This window comes from Cetorhinus maximus, chromosome 10 (assembly GCF_964194155.1).
Source record: "Cetorhinus maximus chromosome 10, sCetMax3.hap1.1, whole genome shotgun sequence".
NCBI lineage: Eukaryota > Metazoa > Chordata > Chondrichthyes > Lamniformes > Cetorhinidae > Cetorhinus > Cetorhinus maximus.
This window is the reverse complement of record NC_135888.1, coordinates 10,784,366-10,809,097: the sequence shown is the minus strand read 5'-3', so window position 1 is coordinate 10,809,097 and position 24,732 is coordinate 10,784,366. Positions and strand designations below refer to the sequence as shown.

The window sequence follows — 24,732 nt, the reverse complement described above, 5'->3', positions numbered from 1 at the left end:
ACATTTGGGGAAGAGGGTTCAGATTTTTACTGCCCTTCGTGTGTAAGAAGTGCTTTCTGACCTCTCTCCTTAAATGGTTCACAATTACTTTTATCTGCCCTCATTCTGCTTCATCCCTGAGCAATGTTTTTAATAATTTAAGCACCTTGATTAGATCACCCCTAAAAAGATATTTTTCTTAATACCCAAGGGAATACAAACCAAGTTTATGCAAACTGCCCTCAAAGTTGAACACCCTAAGCCCCTGTATCATTTCTGTTGAATCTGTGCTGCAGCTCCTCCAAGGCCTATATATTCCTCTATCTAGATGGGGGTCATAACAAGGTTCTATATAACTGAAGCATAACTTCCTCCTCTTTGTGATGCAGTCTCCTTGAGCTAAAGGTCAATATTCCATTAACCGCTTTGATTGCTTCTTGGCTCCTATGCATTAACATTAAATGATTTGTCTACTTCGACTCCCAAATCTCTTCACCCCTCCACAGTTCCTCACCATTTGGAAAATGTTCTGACTTAAATTTCTTAGGTCCAAAGTGGATGTCCTCACTCTTGTCCATATTGAACTCCGTTTACCACTCATTTAATCTGTCAGCGTTCCCTTGCAACTTACTGTCCATCCTAGTCTAGTGGATTGGAACTGTGGTTAAGTAAAGTTGAATGGCAGTTCTGTCATTGATGTGCTAGTATTTCCCTAAATGTGACATTCACTCATTCTTATGGTGACGGAGCTTTGAAAAGGAAATTAAATATTTTGGGAGTCTTGCTATGCTGCTTGTAGGTTCCATTGTTGAAAAGTTTCAAGGACAATAAGAAATTGAAAATCACAGGCTGTTATAATTGGTTGCCAGACTACGATGTTATTGACATGACTGATGTTTTGTGTAGGCATTGGCTGGGGGCCTAAGCAAGGGTATTCTGACTTACCTTTACCCCTTTTAAATGGTATCGTGTTATCATTTTTAGTCAGGGTTTTGATGATGGTACCCTCACATCATGTGTGATTTGGTATATCTAAGTGTTATAATTTGTAATGGTTAAATTTATTTCCTTTATCGGTTGGATAAGAAATTGGCTGAGTGACAGGAAACAGAGGGCAGTGATAAATGGTTGTTTTTCAGGTTGGAGGAAGGTTTATAATGGAGTTCCTCAGTTGTCAGTGTTGGGACCCTTGCTCTTCCTGATATATTAATAACCTAAACTGTTGTGTTCAGGGCATGATTTCAAAATTTGCAGATGATACAAAGATTGGAAATGTTGTCAACTGAGGATAGTCTTGAACTTCAAAAGGACATAGGCCAGTTGGTGGATTGGGCAGACAAGTGGCAGATGAAGTGTGAAGTGATTCATTTTGGCGGGAAGAATATGGGGCGATGGAATAAAATTAAGTGAGAAACTCTAAGGGAGGTGCAGGAACAGAAGGGTCTTGGTGTATATGTACATAAGTCATTGAAGATGGCAGGGCATGTTAAGAGAGCAATTAATAAAACATATAATATCTTAGGCTTTATTAATAGGGGCATTGAGTAAAAGAGTAAGGAGGTCATGTTGAACTTGCTTAAGACACTAGTTAGGCCTCATCTGGAGTATTGCTTCCTGTACAAGGCAGAAATCAGGAGTGTAATGGGATACTCTCCGCTTGTCTAGATTAGTGCAGCTCCAACAACACTCAAGAAGCTTGACACCATCCAGGACTAAGCAGCCCGCTTGATTGGCAGCCCATCCACAAACATTCACTCCCTCCACCACTGAGGCACAGTAGCAGCAGTGTCTACCATCTACAAGATGTACTGTAGGAACTCATCAAGGCTCCTTGGACAGCACCTTCCAAACCCATGACCATCTAGAAGGACAAGGGCAGCAGACACAAGGGAACGCCACCACCTGGAAGTTCCCCTCCAAGGCACTCACCATCCTGACTTGGAAATATTTCACAGTTCTTTCACTGTCGCTGGGTCAGAATCCTGGAACTCCCTCCCTAACAGCACTGTGGGTGTACCTATACCACATGGACTGTCGTGGTTCAAGAAGGCAGCTCACTGCCACCTCAAGGGCAGTTAGGGATGGGCAATAACCAGCGATGCCCGCACCCTGTGGCCTGGCCCTGGAACACAACAGTCAGCTCTTTAAGTAAGCCTATAGATGCCTTCCTGAACGAGGACCGTTGAAATCTGCGAGAACGGGGATTAAAGTGCAAGGGATGACAGCATTCGTGGTAGTGTTCAGAGGAAGATACAGCCTTGATTAGAGATGGTGAGGGGAGGGGATTTGAAGTACAATATAGAAAAAGTTTTGACTAGTTATGATTTGTATTGGTTATTGCTTTAGCCTCACCTACATTTCTTAGCTTAAAAAAAAAGGGCCGTAAAGTGATAAATATTAATGCATGTCACTGTTTCTTTATTTCCAGACCACTGACTACACACCAGGAACATGGCACCGAACTGATGTGCATTTGGAGAACCCAGAATATCACACCAGATGGTATTTCAAATATTTTCTAGGAAAAGGTAATGCCGCAAACCTGGAAGTTGTGCTTTAATGGGCCAGACAAAGTAAAATGGCTGTCGACGAGCCTCGTGCTTGGCAGGAGGTGCTCCGATTGGAGGGCTTGCACCTTCAGATGGCCAAGGCAGCCTCTTCCTTCGTGCTGTAGTTTCTGCCGTTCTATAGAAGTGTGCACTGTTCTATTCCAAGACCCTGCGGATTTAATTGAACAGATTTTGGGTTAGAGCTAAGGTATTAACAGTTGCCTGCCCTACCAATTGCTGTCAAAGCACAGCCAGCATGACCCTGTTATATTGTGTGGCAGCAAACTGCACTGTGCCCACTGTGAGAGAGAGCTTGTGCAAGTAGAGACTGGTAAATTTTTAATGTTCAGAGATAGGCTGGGCTGGAGCTTCTACTTTCCGAGAACATTGCAGCAGAATCCGCTGTTATGTTACAAACACAGACTGGTTTTACAAAGCCCATCCCAATAGCTGTTGAAATAGGATACAGCACTTGATGCTGTAATGAATTTGAACTTGTCACTGTCTTAGAGATTAGCTTTCCATATTAATTATTCTGCCACTGTGAGCCATTCAAAATTGCTGAGAGACTACAATCTAATTTGCACAGATATTGAGCATGCAGAAGTTGGAAATAGTCCAAAATCTAGAATGTTTCTTATTGTAACTTAATAAAGAGAACTAAAAAATCCACCACTGCCCCCACCCCCCACCACTTCCACTGAGATTTTCACCCTCGTGATAACTGATTTCTATCTTTAAAGCTGTAGTTATACTCTACTTATGGTTTGAGAGCAATAACTATAGAAGTTTATGTGTACAACAGGCTGTAACTTCCTTTCTCATATGTGAAGAACCATGTGCCCTCGCGGTTATTGTTAGGAGAATGCAGGCACCACAGAAGTGCCCACGCTTCTGTGATGAGAATCGATACTAAAACTATAAAATGTTGAACAGACTGCATGGGCCCTTTTAAAACTAGGTTACATATTGCACTATGGAGCTAAACTGCAGGCAGCATGAAATCCAAGCAGCAACAACAGGTCGCTGCTGAGGGTCTCATCCGCTCTAGTTTAATATGTTCAGGAGCCAGACTGGGAACAGTCCCTTCCCACCTACATCTGTGATTCCTCTGACACCCTACCTCATATCTACAATTTCCAGTTCCCTGGCCCCAACCGCCTCCTCTTCACCATGGACGTCCAATCGCTCTACACCTCCATCCCCCACCGGGATGGTCTGATGGCTCTCCGCTTCTTCCTCGAACAGAGGCCCGAACAATCTCCATCCACCACTACTCTCCTCCGTCTGGTTGAACTTGTTCTCACACTGAACAATTTCCCCTTAAACTCCTCTCACTTCCTCCAAAGAAAAGGTGTGGCTATGGGTACCCGCATGGGCCCCAGTTATGCCTGTCTCTTTATGGGGTATGTGGAACATTCCTTGTTCCAGTCCTACTCCGGCCCCCTCCCACAACTCGTTCTCCGGTACATCGATGATCGCTTCGGTGCTGCTTCATGCTCTTGTCTGGACCTGGAGAAATTTATTAATTTTGCTTCCAATTTCCAATCCTCCATCATTTTCACATGGTCCATCTCTGACACTTCCTTTCCCTTCCTTGACCTTTCTGTCTCAAATTCTGGTGATAGACTATCCACCAATATTCATTACAAGCCTACCGACTCCCACAGCTACCTCGACTACAGCTCCTCACACCCCGCTTCCTGTAAGGACTCCATTCCATTCTCTCAGTTCCTTCGTCTCCGTTGCATCTGTTCTGATGATGCCACTTTCAAAAACAGTTCCTCTGACATGTCTTCCTTCTTCCTTAACCGAGGTTTTTCACCCACGGTGGTTGACAGGGCCCTCAACCGTGTCCGGCCCATCTCCTGCATATCCACCCTCACACCTTCCTCTCCCTCCCAGAAACATGATAGGGTCCCCCTTGTCCTCACTTATCACCCCACCAGCCTCCGCATCCAAAGGATCATCCTCCGCCATTTCCGCCAACTCCAGCATGATGCCACCACCAAACACATCTTCCCTTCACTCCCCCAGTGGCATTCTGGAGGGATCGTTCCCTCCGGGACACTCTGGTCCACTCCTCCATCACCCCCTACACCTCAACCCCCTCCCACGGCACCTTCCCATACAACCACAGAAGGTGCAACACCTACCCCTTTACTTCCCCTCTCCTCACCGTCCAAGGGCCCAAACACTCCTTCCAAGTGAAGCAGTATTTCACTTGCACTTCCTTCAATTTAGTCTACTGCATTCGTTGCTCCCAATGCGGTTTCCTCTACATTGGAGAGACTAAACGCAGACTGGGTGACCTCTTTGCAGAACACCTTTGGTCTGTCCGCAAGCATTACCCAGACCTCCCTGTCGCTTGCCATTTCAACACTCCACCCTACTCTCATGCCCACATGTCCGTCCTTGGCCTGCTGCATTGTTCCAGTGAAGCTCAAAGCAAACTGGAGGAACAGCACCTCATCTTCCGACTAGGCACTTTACAGCCTTCCGGACTGAATATTGAGTTCAACAATTTTAGATCATGAACTCTCGCCTCCATCCCCACCCCCTTTCCGATCCCCCCCTTTTTTTTCCAATAATTTATATAGATTTTTCTTTTCCCATCTATTTCCATTATTTTTAAATGTATTTTCATCCATTGTTTTATCTCTACCTTTTAGCCTATTTCGAACCCTTCCCTTCACCCCACCCCACCCCCACTAGGGCTATCTGTACCTTGCTTGTCCTGCTCTCTACCCTTAATTAGCACATTCCTTTAGATAATATCACCACCTTCAACACCTCTTTGTCCTTTTGTCAATGACATCTTTTGGCAATCTCCACCTATCACTGGCCCTCTATCCAGCTCTACCTGCACCCCCCCAGCCAAACCAGCTTATATTTCACCTCTTTTCTATCTTTACTTAGTTCTGTTGAAGAGTCATACGGACTCGAAACGTTAATTGTGTTCCTCTCCGCAGATGCTGCCAGACCTGCTGAGTTTTTCCAGGTATTTTTATTTTTGTTTTGGGAACCTGAGTGATTCTGCCATTTTTTCATAATGCTTAGCTGCAAGTTCTTGTTTTCCTTCACAATCTTGTTGATCCCTGCATCTGCAACCCCTTTTACTTCTGCACAGCAGTCCGCTCCAGCCTCCATTCATTCAACTCTGGCAAGCTTGGCATTCCCTCTCCCTGCTTTCTCTCACCTCTTCTGCCCACCCCCCTCTCTCAGCTCCATCACTTGTGACAGAACTTCAGTTCCTCCCTCCTTGTATTCTGGAATTTTCTCTGTAAACCCTCTCCCCTTTCTGCCTTCTGCCCCTGCCCCTCCTCCTCCTCCCCCTCACTCCACCCCTCACTCCACACACCCCCAGTTCATTCAAAAGCTTTCTTAAAACATATTATGCTTTCAGTCATCTCCCACTGCTAGGTGATTGGTTCTGTAAAGCTCTTTAAGGCTTTTTATTTTGTTAAAGGTGTTATTCACTGCATGTTCTGATTGAGACTGTTTCGCTTGGATCGAGATTAAGATTCTCTTAAGTGCTGGTTACAGTTAAAGGTTGAAATGCAAGTAGCAGTGTTCAGAGGCCACGTCTATGGTCAGTGTGACAGGCTGAGGGGCATTGATGTGCGCAATCTGCTTCTTGTATGTACCCTATCTCTAAAACCTGATATTTTACTGTGTCATTCATAAGCCTGTTCAGCAGGTAACTAGCTATCTGCTACAGCCCTGCTGGCTGGCTTCCAGCTACTGGTAGCATTACTGCAGGGATAAGGCAATGGCAAGATCTATCTGACGTGCAGTGACTACAGATTATTAACAGAACAGTCTTTATTAGAGGAAATTTTATAACATATTTCAGGGGAGCCTAGAATAATGAAATTAATTTCAAACCACATGAAACACTGAAACCAAATGCAGCAGATTGACATGACAGAAGATATATTTTACCTACCTGGTGTTTTCAAATTTGTTATCTTGGCATGTGACAATTTAAAAAATGATTACAAGTAGAACTGGTGAATCTCGGAGAAGTTCTTGATGCTTCATACTTTGGAGTGCATGTCTTCACTGGCCCAGGCTAAATTCACTTTATCTTACATTACACACTCAGATTCAAGTAAGATTCCTCTACATATTCAGTCCACTCGGATGAACAGTAATGTCACACCCAGGACTTGAACTGTAACAGGCAAAATCACTAATCAAACTTATTTACACTTTAAGAATTTACACAGAAGCTGATACAAAGTCAGGATGATATTGCTGTGCAAGTACAGATGTTAGGATAAGGAAGTAGCTTTCCTCCTCAGCCTATGAAAATCTGCTAAATTGGAAAAACCTTTTGATGATAATGACTCCACATTGCTATATAATGTTTACGGGGCATACAGAAAAGAATGTCCAGTTTCCGCTCACTGCCCAATTCCTGGATGAAACTGACCCCACTCCCAAACATAGGGAAGTGTATCGGGCAAGGGCTAACATTCAAAAATAAAATTCTTGTTTGATAACACCACTAATCCTAAAGCACAGTTCACAATGGGCTTTCATACACAGTTTTATGGGGAGATAGTGGTGCAGTGGTAATATCACTGGACTAGTATTCTAGAGGCAAAGGTATACTCTGGTGACATGGGTTCAAATCCCACCATGGAAGGTGGCGGAATTTGTTCAGTTAAATTTGGAATTCAAAAACTAGCCTTATGGTGACCATGATACTATCACGGATTGTTGTAAAAACCCATCTGGTTCACTAATATCCTTTAGGGAATGAAAGCTGCTGTCCTTACTCAGTCTACTGCATGTGACTCCAGACCCACAGCGATGTGGTTGACTCTTAACTTCCCTCTGAAATGGCCCAGTAAGGCACTTGGTTCAAGGGCAATTAGGGACGGGCAACAAAAGCTGGTCTCGCCAGCGACACCCACATCCCATGAAAGAATAACAAAAAATATGGTTAGCTAATTTTTGTAACATTGCACGCCTCTGTTTCCGTCTCAGCTCATCCTCTGCTGAAGCCCTCATTCATGCCTTTGTTACTCCAGGCTTGACTATTCTAATGCTCTCTTAGCTGGTCTCCCACATTCCAGTCCCTGTAAACGTGAGGTCATCCAAAACCCTGATGCCCATATCCTAACTTGTACAAAGTCCTGTTCCATATCACCCCTGTGCTCGTTGTCCTATAATGGCTCCTGGTCAAGCAACTTTTGATTTTAAAATTATCACCCATGTTTTTAAATCCCTCCATAGCCTCGCCCCTCCCTACCTTGGTAACCTCATCTAATCCTCCAACCTCTGAGTTATCTGTGCTCATCATATTCTGGCTTTGGAGCATTCCTTATTGTTTCACCATTAGTAGTAGTGTCTTCAGCTGCCTAGGCCTTAAGCTCTGGAATTCCCTTCCTAAATGTCTCCACTTTTCTTTCCTCCTTTAAGACACTCCTTAACCTACCTCGTTGACCAAACTTTTGGTCATCAGCCCTAACATCATCTTAAGTGACTCGTTATCAAAATTTGCTTTATAACAAATCCTGTGAAGCATCTTGGGTTGTTTTGCTATGTTAGAGGCACTATATAAATACAAGTTGTTGTTGTAGCTAGTTTGTGGTCTGTTCTGAGGATAATTAGTTTACAGGCATTAAAATACGCTATCAAACCAACAGTTGATGCTTAGCAAAAGATGACAAGGCTCTAGATAATTCATTTAATTGACAGAGGACTCAAACTGATTTTTAAACCAAAGCGTTTTTGATCATGATTCTTTAGAATTGTAATAGCTTTGACAAAGTTTTACTCAGATGCTGAAACCTTTACAGTCTCTATTTGTATCTTAAGCATGCCATACAAGATGCCCTGAAGTTAAAGGCAGGCTTTTCAATGTTATTTTCTACTCAAGAGAACCTGCTATTCTTTCAGATGGGCCTTTTCAGGTCTGCCATTTTAAATGTTGGGGAGGGGCAGCCTCCATTTTAATCTGAGTTTCTAAAGACTTTCAACTTGATCTTGCCAAAACAAACATTTCTATTTTGGTTGCAGCCTTTAATAAAATCAGCCGCTCCCTGGTACTCCTTTTGGCTACTTTTAACCCATTGTTTTATCTGCAAGGTATCTTTGTGACTGTACTGAAATCTTACTGAGGAAGTTTTCTCCAATTTCAGAGTGGTATTGTTGTGCATTATAATCTTTTTTAACTTTACCTGTGGCAATGAGAAGTAGCACTTTTTTGAACTTCCGTGGAAACTAGATCTCGTAGAGATACGGGTGTCATGTTTAATGCTAATGTTATGTTAATTGTATTGTTAAGGTTAAGGCTAAACAGGTGGAGGGTATTGATTGATTAGGTGTCTTGAGCACATATAAGAAAGGACTGCTGGGACACTGGGTTGATAGGTGGTTGGGAGGTAGAGATATGTAATACTGCATTCTGTGAATAATTTGACGATCAAGAGAAAGATTTGGGCCTAGACTTGTACTCCATCATCTAGCTTGGGATTTTTTAACATTGAACAATGGTGCACGGGAATTGGCAGGTCTGAGTTGTGTTTTCTCTCTCTCTCGAGCACCACCCTCTTATCCCTGCAGGAGTAGTTACCACTCAAATTAATATATTCCTAAACAAGAATAGTATTGTTTCAGTGGCCTGGTGTCTTTTCTTTTTTTATATAAAAAAAGATATTTGCAAACCTGCATCTAGTCAGTAAATCCTGTAGAAAAACCCTGCAATGCAAGAGTGGAAGAGCCTAATAATATAACAGCTATCCCCGAGATGCCGTGGCTGCAGTTTGGCTCACATTCGTGACATGACTCATAACCCAGTGATACTTTATGGAATTTGTGCCATTTTTTAAAAAAAGAGCTTTTGTATGTCATACAAATCTGTAGAATGTGAAAATGCTCAACCTCCCATCTGTTTTTACCCTATTAAAGCATATGTGCAGTTAGTGTCACACCGAAAAGATTACCACAGGCATCCCATAATTGAATTATTAATTTGCTTTACACTTACATAAAAATGCATTTATCATTTCCCCAAAGATTTTAACTCCATTCTAAGCAAACTAAAATAATTAATCATCAATATATAATTTCTGAATTTTAATAGTGTTATGAATATTATTGATATGGACAAGATATATTTTTTTCTATTATAAAACTTAACACACTGCAGAAAGATGTAAAAATAAATCTCATTCCTCTGTGGTAACATTACTTCAAAATATTATTTTGCCGAGAGAGCATAAGGAGGAAAAGAGACAGCAACAGCATGAGACTGCTCCAACACACTGTTTTCCAGCACTGCCTCGTGTAACATATTCCTCCTTGACTCATGCTGCAGTCTTGATTCAAAGCCATAGTAAAAAGCAATTGAGCACCAAAATAACCTCTGACTCCATTCCATGTAGAAATAGCATCTAGTATTTTCTTAAAATGTCCAAACCTGGAAAAGTCCACAGAAGTATGGTTCCGAGATGGAACTTTGAAACTTTCAAAGCCATCGCAACAAATTGCGTTTATATATAGCACCTTTGGCATTGTAAAACATCCCAAAGCACTGATTGGACAATAAAAAAAAAAATTGAAACCCAGCCAAAGATGTTAAGACCGCTCAACAAAAGCTTAATAAAAGAGGTAGGTTTTAAGGAGCGTCTTACATGAGGAGGTGGTGAAGTGGAATTTGGTGTCGTCAGTGGACACATGGAACCTAACATCATCAGCAGTGCGGGAGCACTGTCATCTCGATCACTGCAGCCATTCATGGAGAAGGTCCATCACCACCTTCTCATCTACTAGAGATGAGCAACAAATGTGGTCTTGCTGGTTTCACCCACATCCTGAGGTTAACCTTAAAGAAAGGCTTCAGAGTGAAGGACGGCATCGGGGAGGGGCATCACCATCAGTTAGCATTGAAAGCAAGTGGTACTGAATTGTACACGATCAGGGCTGGTTCTATTCCATTATAAGAATGCTAAGCTTTTGACATAATTCCTGAACAACCCAACCTCTGGGGCTTTGAAAGCAAAGAGCTGTTGCTAATCAAGCTCCTTGTCCTTCTGCAAGTTCCATTTGTTGGCGAGGTGTCAGCTGTGGCTCAGTTCATAGCACCCTCGCCTTTGAATCAGAGGGTGGTGGGTTCATGTCCCACTCCCGGAAACCAAGAACTGTGATTGTACTCGAAAGAGTTGCAATCTGTGACTGTTGGTAACTCGAAAGAGTTTCCATTTGTTGGCAGGCAATGGGATAGGTTGGATGGGAGGAGAGTGGAATAAGGTGCTGTGGCTATTTTAACTTCCCCTAGTTTCTGCTGGGCAGGTAGTGTTATGAATGGCTTTCTAATGTGCAGAGAAACCAGTTTGAACAGCTGTGAAGCATAGGGACAGGAACAATGATGCAGCTGTGTTGGCACACAAGAAGGGCAGGAGAAAATAGCTTCCATGTTGAACACTTGGGAGAGGAGCATATTAGAAAAACATGTACCTACTGTAAACTCTTGTGTTAGGATAATCTCCACTTGACTTTGGTGGATATTTCCATTAAATAAACTTTGTCATCTGTGTGAGAAGTTGAAAGATGGTTGAGCCTTACTGTCGCTGGGTCAAAATCCTGGGACTCCCTCTTTAACAGCACTGTGGGTGTATCGACACCACATGGAATGCAGTGGTTCAAGAAGGCAGCTTACCGCCGCCTTCTCAAGGGCATTTAGGGATCGGCAACAAACCATGGCCTAGCCAGGGACGTCCACGTCCTGTGAAAGAATTTAAAAAGTCTCCTTTTCTCGGGTGATTAACTCTTACAGATGCCGGTCAAAGGACAATCACAATATTCCTCTTCTGTGTAATGTATATTTTCAAATTGCTGCCAGTGTTATCTTTGACATTTAGTCACTTACCAATGTCAAAACTATAATTCCCAGCTCACTGTCATGTCACTCTGGAAAGATATAACTTCTCAAAAGTTCGCCAAAAACCCATCACTGTAGTAGTTGAGGTGGTATGTGAGGCCTATCCTGTGACCATGGGCATTGAGTGTCTTATCGGGGTTCTTCCATCTGCTGTCACTATCCCCTTTGCAGATTCTGTGTGAGCATAGAACTGATCTTGTAGCTGGCTGCTCATCAGTAATCTAGCTTACTTTGCCAGTGTTGAACGTTTTTACGTGAGATTATTTATAGCTTCTTTATATACACCTAACCTCTGTCACCCAGGTGACAGAGGTTAGTCGTATAAACTGCTGGCTCAAAACTCCAGAGCCCAATGTACAAGCTGCTGCTCTAGAGAAGTATAAATTAACAATTCAAGTTACGATTTGTAACCGCACACATACTGGGAGTTTGAAGATGTGTTTCTGCCTGTTCCAATGTGAGTAATGTGTGTACTTACCTTGGCATGTCCTCCAGAGACCACAGAGCATCTTCCTCATTGTCTTCCTGACACTGGGGAATGCATCAACTGGTGGTCTCTGTTTACATTTTACATGCTGAGCAATGAAAGAATATGAGCCTTGTCTCAAGCTGTGAACCACCCAAGATCGTTATTGGATTGTGGCAAGCCTTTAAGTAAACAGGGATGTTTAATTAGAATGAGGACATGCTAAAGGAGACAGAAACTAGCAGAGATCATCAGAGCCACTTGGGTAATTTGGGGTGATGACAGCATGAATTATATTATGTAAGACATTTTGGCACCTTGACATATTAACTAGTGCGATTCCAGATCTGGAGTCAGGCTTTAATGCACTTTAAGCATGGTTTTGTTTTTGTTTGACTTGAACACCTCCAGTGTTGGAGAACCCTGCTGCAATGTTATTCAACAGCCAAGTGGAATTTTATAACAGATTTAACAATGGTGCCCAACACAGATACATTGCATTTATGTTGTAGATTACAAGCTAATCTTTTATTAGCTCAGAGGAAACTAAACATACTCGAATCAGGTGGCCACAACGTTGCTGGAGGTGAGGAGAGGATATGTCAGCAGGTTAGAGCAGAACTGTTTGGTTGTTTCTAGGTTATCTGTCGATTAATCAATCCTCACTTCAGCTCTACTGTGCTGCCAGCTTCCTCGTATCACTTGGTCCCTCCCTGTTGTGAGTGAGAGGGGACTTGCACAGAATTCCTTCTACTTTCCCAGTTGCACACGTGCGTACAATGCCGTGGCTGAATCTACAGATTTGTCGCGGGAGGGATTGGGCATCTTTCCATTTGCACGTACAGGTATGGTAGAGCGGTGGTTGAGCCACTGTAATTGTTCCTCAAAGATGGTGAGTTTAAACCACCGAGTTGTGAAATTGAATACCAATAACCGTGGTGATTTGTCGACCAGAGCAAACTGACCATGAAAGCTTCTGGATAATAACCCATCTGGTTCACTAATGTGTTTTAGAGAAGGGAAGCTGCCATCCCTGTCGGGTTGCCAACTCTGGTTGGATGTATTCCTGAAAGTTTCATTTCATGAAGGGGATCAGAGTAACCCAGGAGAAAAATCATAGGACCATTAAAGAATGGTGTGTTATTCATTTATATTGAATACTTTGATTTATTAATTGTAGAGGTATTGGACATGGGGAAAATATTTGCTTGACAGAGTGTTGAAAGTACATGAAAAACATATCTTTTTTTTTAAATACTCCAGTAATTTTTCTCTGGCATTGCTCTCAGCAGTGCCCTGGACAGTAATCCTCTGGCGACTCCAGGGTAATCTTGGAGGGTTGGCAACCCTACGACTCCTGTCTGACCTGGCCTACTCTACATGGTTGACCTTGAATGCCCTCAGATGTGTCCAACAACCACTTGGTCGTAAAACTGTCACTTTTTCAGTACCCCCAGTGTAGAACAATTAAAAAAGGATGAAAGTGTGAATGGATGGCGACTTCATGATTGTTAGTACGTTACAGTGAGGAGACTTTACTATTGTGACAAGCAGCTATTCTGTGAAAACTCTGAAAGCTAATAAAACCAAGATTTTGGTTGGAAAATACAGACCTACGATAAAGGATCTTACTTTAAATACAATTTATCTCCCAATATGAATTGTTCCTATTGGCATCTAAATATTATTAACGATGTTCAAAAGCGTGATACTGCTTTTTAGTTGTGTTTCTCTGTATTGCATACTAAGGTCCTTGTTTAGAAAATGCCAACAGTACTTTATTCAGATGAAATAAAATCTCTGTAACCTTTTCCAGCCCTAAAACCTTCCGAGATCTCTACGCTTCTGCAGTTTTTCTCCAGCCCGCTTGTGTGTCCTCGATTTTAAATATTTTACCATTGATGGACATGCCTTACCCAGCCCATGGCCCTCTGGAATTCCCTCCCTAAAACTCTTCTCAGTGTCAACATCATCCTAAACTCTGCTGCCTATATCTTAACTCGCACTAGAATCAGTTTACCCATCACCCCTGTGTTCACTGACCTACGTTCGTTCTTGGTCTGACAATGTCTCAGTTTTAAGATCCTTATTCTTGTTTTCAAATCTCTCCATGACCTTGCCCCTGCTTATCTCTATAACCTCCTCCAGCAGTGCAACCCTCTGAGATCTTTGCATTCCACCAACTCTTGCCTCATGCGCATCCCCAATTACCGTAATTTCACCATTGGTGGCTGTTCCTTCAGCTGCCTGGACCCTAATCTCAGGACTTTGCTCCCTAAATCCCTCTGCTTCTCTCGCCTCTCCTCCTTTGCCTAAAACCTTCATCTTTGGTCAAGCTCTTCTCATCTGTCCTAATACCTCCTATGTGGCTCAGTGCCAAATTTTGTTTGATAACACTCCTGTGAAGTGCCTTGAGGTGTTTTTGCCATGTTGAAGTGCTAAATAAATGCAAGCGATTGTTGTTGAGGTATTTTGAGTTACAGTTTTCTATTTATCTGAATGTTGTCGTATAGTTCTGGTCGATTTTATTGTGATTGCAGAGATCATATTGTGGTTACTTTGCACTCTTTAATAGACTGGGAACAGGTATGCTTTTAATGAAACAATACAGCCTTCGATCTCACAACTAACCTTCTTAGCAATGCACCTTAGTAATAACCCATAGTTGACCATGTGACATGACTGCTTTGTTTTTTTTGATGGTAATGTATTGAGGATGGGAAAAGACCACCAGGTCCATATGTGTTCACTCTGTTCCTCAAATACACCAACCCTTCCCAATGCCTTGGGAGAGGCACGAAAGAGAAGACCTGTAACCAATTCAAGAGCCCTCGATCAAAGAACCCTACCAGCCCCTCATAGGTGATCCGTCAGATCCCAGGAGGCTCCAGACCTATTCATTATTACCCTCAGTGATTTACACTTACCTTTCATGGGCTGTGATTATCTCTTAAAATATAAAAATTAAAGTGGAGAATGGCACTACAATATGACCTTGGTGCATTTTTGTCAAACTCCTATGTCTGTTGTCTGAATGGAGGTGTTAACCTGTTTATAATAATATGTTGATACGTTTACAAGATCACATTGGATCATATCCAGATCGAGTCCCAATGTATTGCTGGAGGTCAGGATGGATGGGAAATTTCAGAATGATGAAAATGCTGCACTTTGTTTTAAACAGTGTTCCTACAGCTTTTGGGGATACTCTCATAACAGACTCATGTATTTTATGTAGTTGTGTCCACCTATATAAGATACACACTGTCTCCTCCCAGGTTACAGCTGAGGCACAAAGTCATAGAAATGGCAGTGAAACAAGACTGGATGAATACAGTGTGACACAGTGATTATTTGCTTAGACAAGTAGTTGACAATAATTGGTGTCTGTCAAGCAATTCTTTTCAAAATATTAGGCAAAAGTCAGGCAAAGTGCTTTGAACTTTTTTTTCCTGTTTAGTGAAACACTTTTCCCTATTTTTCTTTGCTCTTCATATACTGACTCATCATTGGGCCTTCACTTTACTGTGATTCATGCACTGATTTGACCCACCAAGGTTGCAGTCCAACAGCTGGTGCCAACACAGTGGCCTAGAGCTGAGTGCACTCTACCTTGACACATCAAATCAGCTGTTCACAAGTGGTGAGGTAACATGGACAGAGAGACAAAGAGATGGGAGATTTCTGACAGTCAGGAATCATTCTGGGACCCCCACAAGGAGGAACTAACCTAAGTTTGTGCATACCAAACCTGAGGAAATAAAGATCAGCAGAGATTATTGGAAACAATATTACACTAGGATGGTAAATTTGATCAGGTTTCCCGCCATGCCCGCTCCCGTTCATTTCTGGTGGAGCGGGCTGCCCACCCAATTCATTGACAATGTACTGGGAGCCAGCAGGGGAATTTCCAGCTGATATTTGTCCTGTCGCAAGAGTAGAAGTTTTTAGACCCTATGCTTCATCAGTCCATTTTAAAACGACAATACACGTTTCTCTCCCCATTGTACTTAACCGGCGATGGAGGCTCTGCTCTCCCATCAGTGGTTGAGGCGATCACACTTGTGCTTTCTGCAAGTTACGGGACTGTTTCAAGCAGTTTAGTCATTTGGACAGTATTAAGTAAACCACAAATGGAGATTCAGCCTTAAACCTGAAAAATATGATATCACTTTTGGTGCATTTATAACTCTTTTTCCATGCACAAGTCATAGCTAATGTGTTTCAGTAATTCTTTAAATTCTTTTCATGGGATGTGGGTGTCGCCGTTTGGGGCAGCATTTGTTGCCCACCTCTAACTGCCCTTGAGAAGGTGGTGGTGAGCTACCTTCTTGAACCGCTGCAGTTCGTCTGGTGTAGATACACTTGCAATGCTGTTAGGAAGGGAATTCCAGGATTTTGACCCAGAACCAGTGAAGGAAAGGCAACATAGCTCCAATATGGGTGCTATAAAAATGCAGGTCTCTTCACTAGGTGAGCTGGGGGTTTTCATTACAATAATTAGTCGAAACAGCCTGAATTTTGTTATTGCTGCTGTTACAGATTCAAAATCAAAAGTAACCATGTAGAGTAAAAATAGCTGTTTTGATTGCAGTATGTAGTATCTAGAGCAAGGGTTCCCATCCTGTGGGCTGTAAGCCCCAGCGGGGTTGCGGAATGAGAAACCGGGGTCACAAGCTCTGAGGCAGCAATGATGGCCATGGAGCAGAGACTCTGATGTGTCAGTCCTAGGATGGGCTCTGAGGCCCTTTTAAATGCACGCACACGATTTTGTTTTTGCCGGTGGGCATGGCCTAATTGAAAGCTCCACAGCCCAATCGCTGCCACTAACCGAGCTGTAAAATGGTAAGTGTCTGAGGTTTTTTTTGCGCCTTTACTCATACCGTTTGAATCCTCCAGTTCTCTGCCCCCTGCTCAAGAACTCTCCCCCTCCTCAGTTCAGCAACTCTTCCCCCATGCCCCTGTCAACAACTCTTTCCCCCACCCCCTCCAATTTTCGCCTGGGATCACACCAAGTGTGAATCATTAAAATGGGGTCACAGTGGGAAACAGTTTGTGACGCACTGATCTAAAGCATGCTGCACCACCTGTGGAGAGTGCTATACCGTATAGAAACTGTGCTAATCCACACAGTGTATGGTATGATTTGAGAGATAATTATGAGTTATCAGTTCCCTCATATGTCTGTCAGATGTTGAGTACTCAAAAATAAATAATCTATTATTGAAAATAGAACATCCTTTAAAGCGTAGAAATCTGAAGAGCCTAGGCTGTGGTTGAGGATTGTTTAGTGAGGAGTGTTTTGGTAAGGGTGAGGGGGAATCAGAGTGAAAATCTTCAAGCTGTACTTCCCAATGATGGGACTGAAAAGTAACTGTCGGACTCCTGAGGAAAGATGCCCAATGAGTCTCCTCTCAGCTGGAAGAAGGTTACAGCCTAGAACAATGTTTGAAATTAATGTGCCTTCAGAAAGATGGATTTTTCCCTGGTTACCGTCACTTGACTTTGCCGACAAATTAGAAAATTCTAGAATACGCAAGGCATTAACAGTAAACAATTATGTTAAGTTCGTAGTTAGATTACGGGATCCCATAATAAGGGATCGAAAATAATGAACACTTTAAGAAGAGCGTAGGCTAATTAGGGAGAATCGGCAGAGATTTGCAATGGGTAAGTCACCCTTGCCTAATTTAATTGAAGTTTTTGAGGAGATCATAGACTGAATAATGCAGTTTAGTGGGTGTTGTAGCTGTGGATTTTCAGAAGGTGTTTCACAAGTTGTCATGTAAGAGAGAAACATTGAACTAAGTGGTAATGGAGAGAATGTAGCTACAGATAGCAGGAAGGATCAGGCAAAGAAATGTGAAGCGCGCATTTTTGTAAAAAAAACGGGCGGGATGAGGTTTCATGAGGGTCTTTAAATTTTTATCACATCTTTCAATGAAAGTTATGGACATGTCCCAACTCATGTGACAGTGTCACATGAGGGGACATGGCAGGGAAATGTTTTAAACCTCTTTATTTAAAGTTTTAAATTGGAGACAATCTCCCTGAGGCAGCACTTAGCCTGAGCGAGATCTGTGCGCTCTTTCGCCTTAATTGGCCCGCCCATGTAAAATGGCGGCACACCCCCAATTGGGGGCGCCTATTGGAGGTGCGCCCGCCCCCTCCCACAGTTCCCCACCCCAAGGGGGGGAAAATTTTTCTCTTGGCGTAATTGGGTATCGCCAAAACTGGTGTTGTAGTTAATACAGTCTTCAAACTGTCAAATGCCTTCTGACACTCCTGTGTCCATTGAAACTTCTTGTTCTTTTTTAATAGTTCAGTCAATGGAGCAACCACACTGCCAAAACTTGGTACAAATTTCCAATAAAACCCACTCATGCCCAGAAATCTCAAACTTCTCATTTTGTTGGAGGCACTGGGAAATCCGCGATAACATTGACTTTCACACCTCTCGGAGCCACCTTACCATGTCCGGTGGTATGGCCTAGATATGTAACTTGCACTTTTGCAAATTTACTTTTAACCAAATTAGCTGCTTGTAATCGAGCAAATAATTCTTCCAGATGTTGTAAATGCTCCTCCCATGTCTGACTGAAAACTATCAAGTTGTCAATATAAACAGCACATTTGCTCAGCCCTGCAGTTACTTTGTTTGTCAATCTTTAAAATGTTGCAGTCGCATTTTTCATACCAAACAGCATGGCTTTAAACTGATATAGTCCATCTGGCATCACAAAAGCCGATATGTCCTTTGCTCTCTTTGATAATGGTACTTGCCAATACCCTTTTAGCAAGTCAATCTTTGTGATAAATTTTGATCATTCCACTTTCTCAATACAATCTTCCAAACGTGGTATAGGATAGGAATCTACTTTTGTAATCGCATTTACCTTTCAATAGTCCACACACACCGTTTATGTTCCATCTGGTTTCGGTACCAGCACAATGGGCGAACTCCAGTCACTGCAACTAAACTGAATGATATCATTTTGAAGCATGAATTCAATTTCTTTCTGTGCTTGTGATAATTTTGCTGGATTTAGTCTATAAGGATGTTGCCTTAGCGAAGATGAAACTTCTATAGACACATCATGTGTAGCTAAATTTGTCTTCCCCAACTTATTTCCACAAATAGCTTTGTGTGACTGCAATAGCTTTTCCAAATTACTTTGACACTTGCCTGGAAGATAACTCAATATTACATTTAAATTTTGAAGTACCCCCTCATTATCCAGTTTGATTAGAGGAAAATCAATTTCAGAATCGTGCATTTCTACTTCTTTCTCGTTATCTACCACCACTAACACCTCCTTTTGGTCCTCTTCCCTGCCAAAGTACTTATTAAGCATATTTACATGACACACCCTCTGCTTCTTTCTTCTATCTGGAGTATTTATTAAATAATGCACTTCATTCAGCTTCTTTTCAAGCCTGTAAGGCCCACTAAACCTTGCCTTTAATGAGTCACCCAGTACTGGTAACAGAACTAATACTTTCTCCCCAGCAATAAAACTATGAGCTGTAGCTTTCCTGTCTGCTTTCACTTTCATCACTTGCTGTGATATCTTTAAATGTTCCTTAGCTAACTGACATGCTCTGCCCAATCTCTCTCTGAAGTTTGATACATAATCCAGGAGAGTAGTTTCTGAATTTTGACCCACCAATTTCTCATGAATCAATTTCAGTGGTCCCCTTACCTCATGACCATACACTAGATCAAAAGGATGCATTGGGAGCGTCCCTAATAGCAAACAACAAGAATGGAATTCGCCTATCCCAATCTTGTGGATAATACTGACTATAAGCCTTCATCATAATTTTTAGAGTTTGATGCTATCTTTCCAAAGCCTCTTGTGAAAGCTGTTGACTTTAACTGTTTTATTCCCAAACTGTTCATTACTTCCTTAAACAGCTATGACATGGAATTTGAACCCTGATCTGATTGTATTTATTTAGGTAAACCATATCTTGTAAAAAATTTAGTTAACTCTTCCACAATTTTCTTTGTTGTAATATTTCTCAAAGATATTGTTTCAGGAAACCTGGTAGACACATCCATTATTGTCAGTAAGTACTAATTTCCACTTTTCATCTTTGGGAGGGGTCCTACACAATCAACTATGACCCTAGTAAAAGGTTCTTCAAATGCTGGAATTGGAATTAAAGGTGCTGGCTTAATCGCTGCTTGTGGTTTCCTTATCACCTGATGTGTGACATGTTCTACAGAATTTGACTACATCTCTATACAACCCAGGCCAATAAAAATGTTTCTGTATCTTCGCCTGTGTCTTTCTAATTCCTAAATGTCCACCCGTTGGAATTTCATGAACTATCCTCAGAATCTCATTTCTGTATCCAAATGGTATTACAACCCGATGCATCTCCCTCCAGCTTTCATTTGCTGAAGCATGATAATGCCTCCATTTTCACATTAAAACATTACCCTTAAATTAATAACTTTCTGGAATACGTTTTGCTTCTGTTTCTGAACAGGCTGTCTGATATAAATGTTGTATTTGCAAATCCTTTTCTTGTAACTTCACTAACCTCCTTGAGTTAAACACTTAAGCCGAATTGTCCTCAGTTCTAACTTCCTGAACAATGTCATCAAACACAGTGTCAGCTAATTGGATTTCCACACCTTCTCCTTGCCTTTGAACTTCCTGTTCTTCTTGTTCAGCCTATCAGCCTGTCATCTCATTATCACAAAATCTGGAAACAATCCAGGATGATCTCTCTGCAACACTTCTGTTAAAAACACTTCTACAAGCTGCTCAACTACCATAGGCATCACCCACATCAGTGATCCGGCTATATCACTATCAAAATAAGTTGAACCCCTGCAATGGGCAATTTTTCCACTACTCCAACAATCACCTCACCTGTTTTCCACTCACTCTTTAAATTTACCTTCCACAACGGAATAGGTTTAGCATCTCCATGATCCCCATTTATTATCATCTGTTCCCTCTGAACACCAAATGTCACTATCCCACAACATTGGGAATTGATCAGCTCCTATGTCTCTTAAAATTTTAATATCCTTACCTAATCCACCCTGTACACATGGAAAGACTCTCCCTTCAGACGCAAAATCTTTAAACATTTCTGCAACCTGTTCCTTAGAATTCTCTTGGGTAATTTGTGAACACATTCCTACTTCTTTACCTATCACTGATTCTCCTTATTGTATCTGTACACAAACCACTGTTTTTTCCTGTGCCTGAACCTTAGAACTCCCAGTACTTTTACTTCCAGTACTTTTCTGCACCCCTATAATTCCAACAGATTTTTCCTGCAATTTCCAGCACACGGATTTCATATGTCCAACTTTATTACAATGAAAACACCTCAATTTGCGAATGTCACTTCTACCCTCAGCACCTTCCTTTTTTTCTGAGAAAAAACTTCCTGTGAATTTCCACCTACTGCTTCTCTTCTCTGACTACCCACCTTCCTTTCACCTTCCCACTTTCTATCCTTTTCTGATTTAAAAGTGTGACAAAAAAGGTTTAGCTCTATGAGCTAACTCATAATCATCAGCTATCTCTGCTATTTGTCTTACAGTTTGAACCCTCTGTTCCTCCACATGAGTGCTCACTACCGAAGGGATTGAGTCTTTAAATTCTTCCAAAAGAATTACATCTCTAAGAGCTGCATATGTTGTTTCTATCTTTAATGCCCGTATCCACTGGTCAAAATTCCTTTGCTTTACTCTTTCAAACTCAACATAAGTTTGCCCAGGCTGTTTTCTCATATTGCTAAATTTCTGCCTGTATGCCTCAGGAACCAACTCACATGCACTGAAAATAGCATTTTTTTTTACCACATCATAGTTCACCAACATTTCTTCTGACAGTGAAGCATAAACCTCATGTGCTCTACTCACCATCCTGGATTGTAACAACAATGTCCAGTTTTCTTGTGGCCATTTCATCTGTTTAGCTATCTTCTTGAATGAAATAAAGAATGCTTCCACATCTCTTTCCTCAAACTTTGAAGAGCTTGTACAAATTTAAACATCTCCCCACTGGGTTTTAGGCTAAAGGTTTTTTCATCATCAGAACTTTTCTCAGCATCTGATGTCTCATTTTTAAAATCCAGCTTTTAAAGCCAATACTCTGTCTCTTTCCTTCATTCTCTCTTCCATTGCTATCTTTTCCCTCTGGAGATCAATTATTTGCATTTCTTTTTGAAATAAGCTCTCTTTTCTCCTTTCTTTTCCTGCTGCCTCTAGTTCAAATTTTTTTCATTTCCAATTCTTTTTCCTTTTCGTTTGCCTCCAATTCAATTTTTCTCAATTTCTTTGCTTGTTCAAATTCAAGCCTCTTCATTTCTAACTGAAGTCTCACTACCTCCAGCTGTGACTCACAAGTATCACTTTGAACTTTAAATGCTGCGCTATACCTTCAATTATGCCTGCTTCTTCATCCCTGCAGGTAACCCCGATTGTAATTTATCCGCCTATTCCATTAACTTAAGTTTAGTTGCATTTTGTAAACCAGCCAAAATTATAACTTCAACTCCCAGACAATTTTTAGCAACTGCCAAAGCCAACTTGCACTCTCACCACTCCAAAAAATCACACACCAACTCCTAAATTCAAAGGGCCTCTCATACTCATAACCTTAAGATTCACCAACTCCAACCCAATCAAGGAATTTCAAATATATCCTACAAAGAGTCCCCAACTATGTTATGGCACAACCAATGGTAAATGCTGAGTTATTCAAATCCCAGAGGGAAACTTAAAACAACTGCCACAACAATTTTTGTAATTTGTATAAATGTCGAGATGTGGGTTTTGAATTCAGTAGTAATAATACCACTGAGCCTTATAGGTTTTTACAAAACTAGATTAAGCATTTATTAATAAGAGAAATGATTATAAGATTACAGATACAGATTACCACTATAATACCTTCTAAATCCCCTAATTAACCTGACTCCCAGTTACACTTTCATTAAGGCAACAGTAAGACACATAGATTTTAAAAGACCCAGGCAAAGAAACATGGTACTCTGAACAATCCAATTCAAAATGAGTTTCCTTAACTTCAGTTATTTGTAGACAGCAACTTGAGGCATAGATGCTGAAGGCTTTTCACACTTGTTAGATCTTAAAATACCCACCCTTACACACAGCCTTCGCTCCTTTATACATATTTTCCCCTTTGAATGCAAATTCCCATTGTTTCACTATGTCTTTGGACTTTACCTTTCTAATAATAAAAATCTTTCATAGTACTAATTTTACCAGTAATCTTTGGGAAAAATAAACACACTGAACTTCACCTGGCTACGTGACATATTTCGCCCCTCCTTTGAAAACAATCTAGTCTAGTTTATTTAAAAATGCAAATGTCTTTTTTTCATACTTCCCCCATGTTTACCTACTTAATGTTTCAAACCTAGCCCATCTTCTAATGCATCAAAGCCTTCAGACCAGCTGCCTTTAATCCAATTAAGTCTCTCACACACACACACAGATACCACTATTTTACAATAAATTCCAATAACATTATTATATCTTCCTGACAGGTTGTATTTAATGGAAGTTTTGAGAGGACCAATAATGAAAGCTTGTTTTCACTGAATGATTGAACAAGGGGCATAGACCCAGGCATATTGTCAATGAAGCCATGTTTCTCATTCAGTTGGGATAGAAAAACGATAAATCTGTGTTTAGTTTGTCTTGTTCTTTGTGAGTGTATGAAGTCAAATCATCAAGCTTTAGGCTGTAGGGCATTGTAAATTGTTGCCCATTAGAAGCAGTTTTGTTCTAAAAGCAGATGTGCTTAGCAGTTTGGAGAGGGCTATGGTTGTGTGAGCATTGCATATTAGCAACATCTATCTTGCCTTGCATAGCAAAACTTTCATTATGCAGTCTAAAGCAGCAAGCAAACTCCTCCCTGCAGCAATCTGTCTAAATTATTACATCAGATCCAAAAACAGCAGCATTGAATCGCATGTCATTTTCTCACTACAGATTTATTTATTGCAAATAATTATCAGTGTGCCTTTCCCTGGTAACTGTGATTAATGCAACAATTTATTGGGAAAAAATAATCTTTTTAATACCCTTGTACCAGTCAATAAACATGCATTTTCTTGCATCATAATGCTTGTAATCAACATTGATTAACACTAATCTTTTTACCCAGTACAAGCACTGGCAGAAGATCTGTATGCTGATAAGTGACTAATAATATCCAGGAAGAATCAAGTTCCATATCAATCTATATATTTTTTTTAAATCTTGCATAGGGCATGTACTTCTTGTCTTGAAACCTTACTTCCTGATGTCAGTTTTTTTGGCCATGCTTCTGTGTCATAAGTTCTAATTGTAAATTATCATGTCGACATTTCTTTTCAGTTTTTCTATGTCAGTATTCACAATTTAGTTACTGTCCCTGTCCACTAGGTGGCTTTTTTCCCATTTACGGGATGTGGGCTTCGCTGATTGGGCCAGCATTTATTGCCCATCCCTAGTTGCCCTCGAGAAGGTGGTAGTGAGCTGTCTTCTTGAACTGCTGCAGTCCATGTGCTGTAGGTACACCCACAGTACTGTTAGGGAGGGAGTTCCAGGATTTTGACCCAGCGATAGTGAAGGAACAGCGATATATTTCTAAATCAGGATGGTGCGTGACTTGGAGGGGAACTTCCAGGTGGTGGTGTTGCCATCTATCTGCAGCCCTTGTCCTTCTAGATGGCAGTGGTCGTGGGTTTGGAAGATGTTGTCTAAGGAGCCTTGGTGAATTCCTGCAGTGCATCTTGTAAATGGTACACACTGCTGCTACTGTGCGTCAATGGTGGAGGGAGTGAATGTTTGTGGA

The 24,732-nt window shown here is 41.4% G+C and overlaps 1 protein-coding gene across 6 annotated transcripts in view; it reads left to right on the top strand.

Annotated features, from left to right (window-relative positions):
- Positions 1 to 24,732, top strand: part of garnl3 (GTPase activating Rap/RanGAP domain like 3) — a 421,640-nt gene that overhangs the window by 215,774 nt on the left and 181,134 nt on the right. For all 6 annotated transcript variants that reach the window (XM_078549946.1, XM_078549944.1, XM_078549945.1 and 3 more), the window contains exon 4: positions 2,408 to 2,507. In XM_078549946.1, coding sequence (XP_078406072.1) covers positions 2,408 to 2,507 — 100 coding nt within the window. The remainder of the gene's footprint in view (positions 1 to 2,407; positions 2,508 to 24,732) is intronic.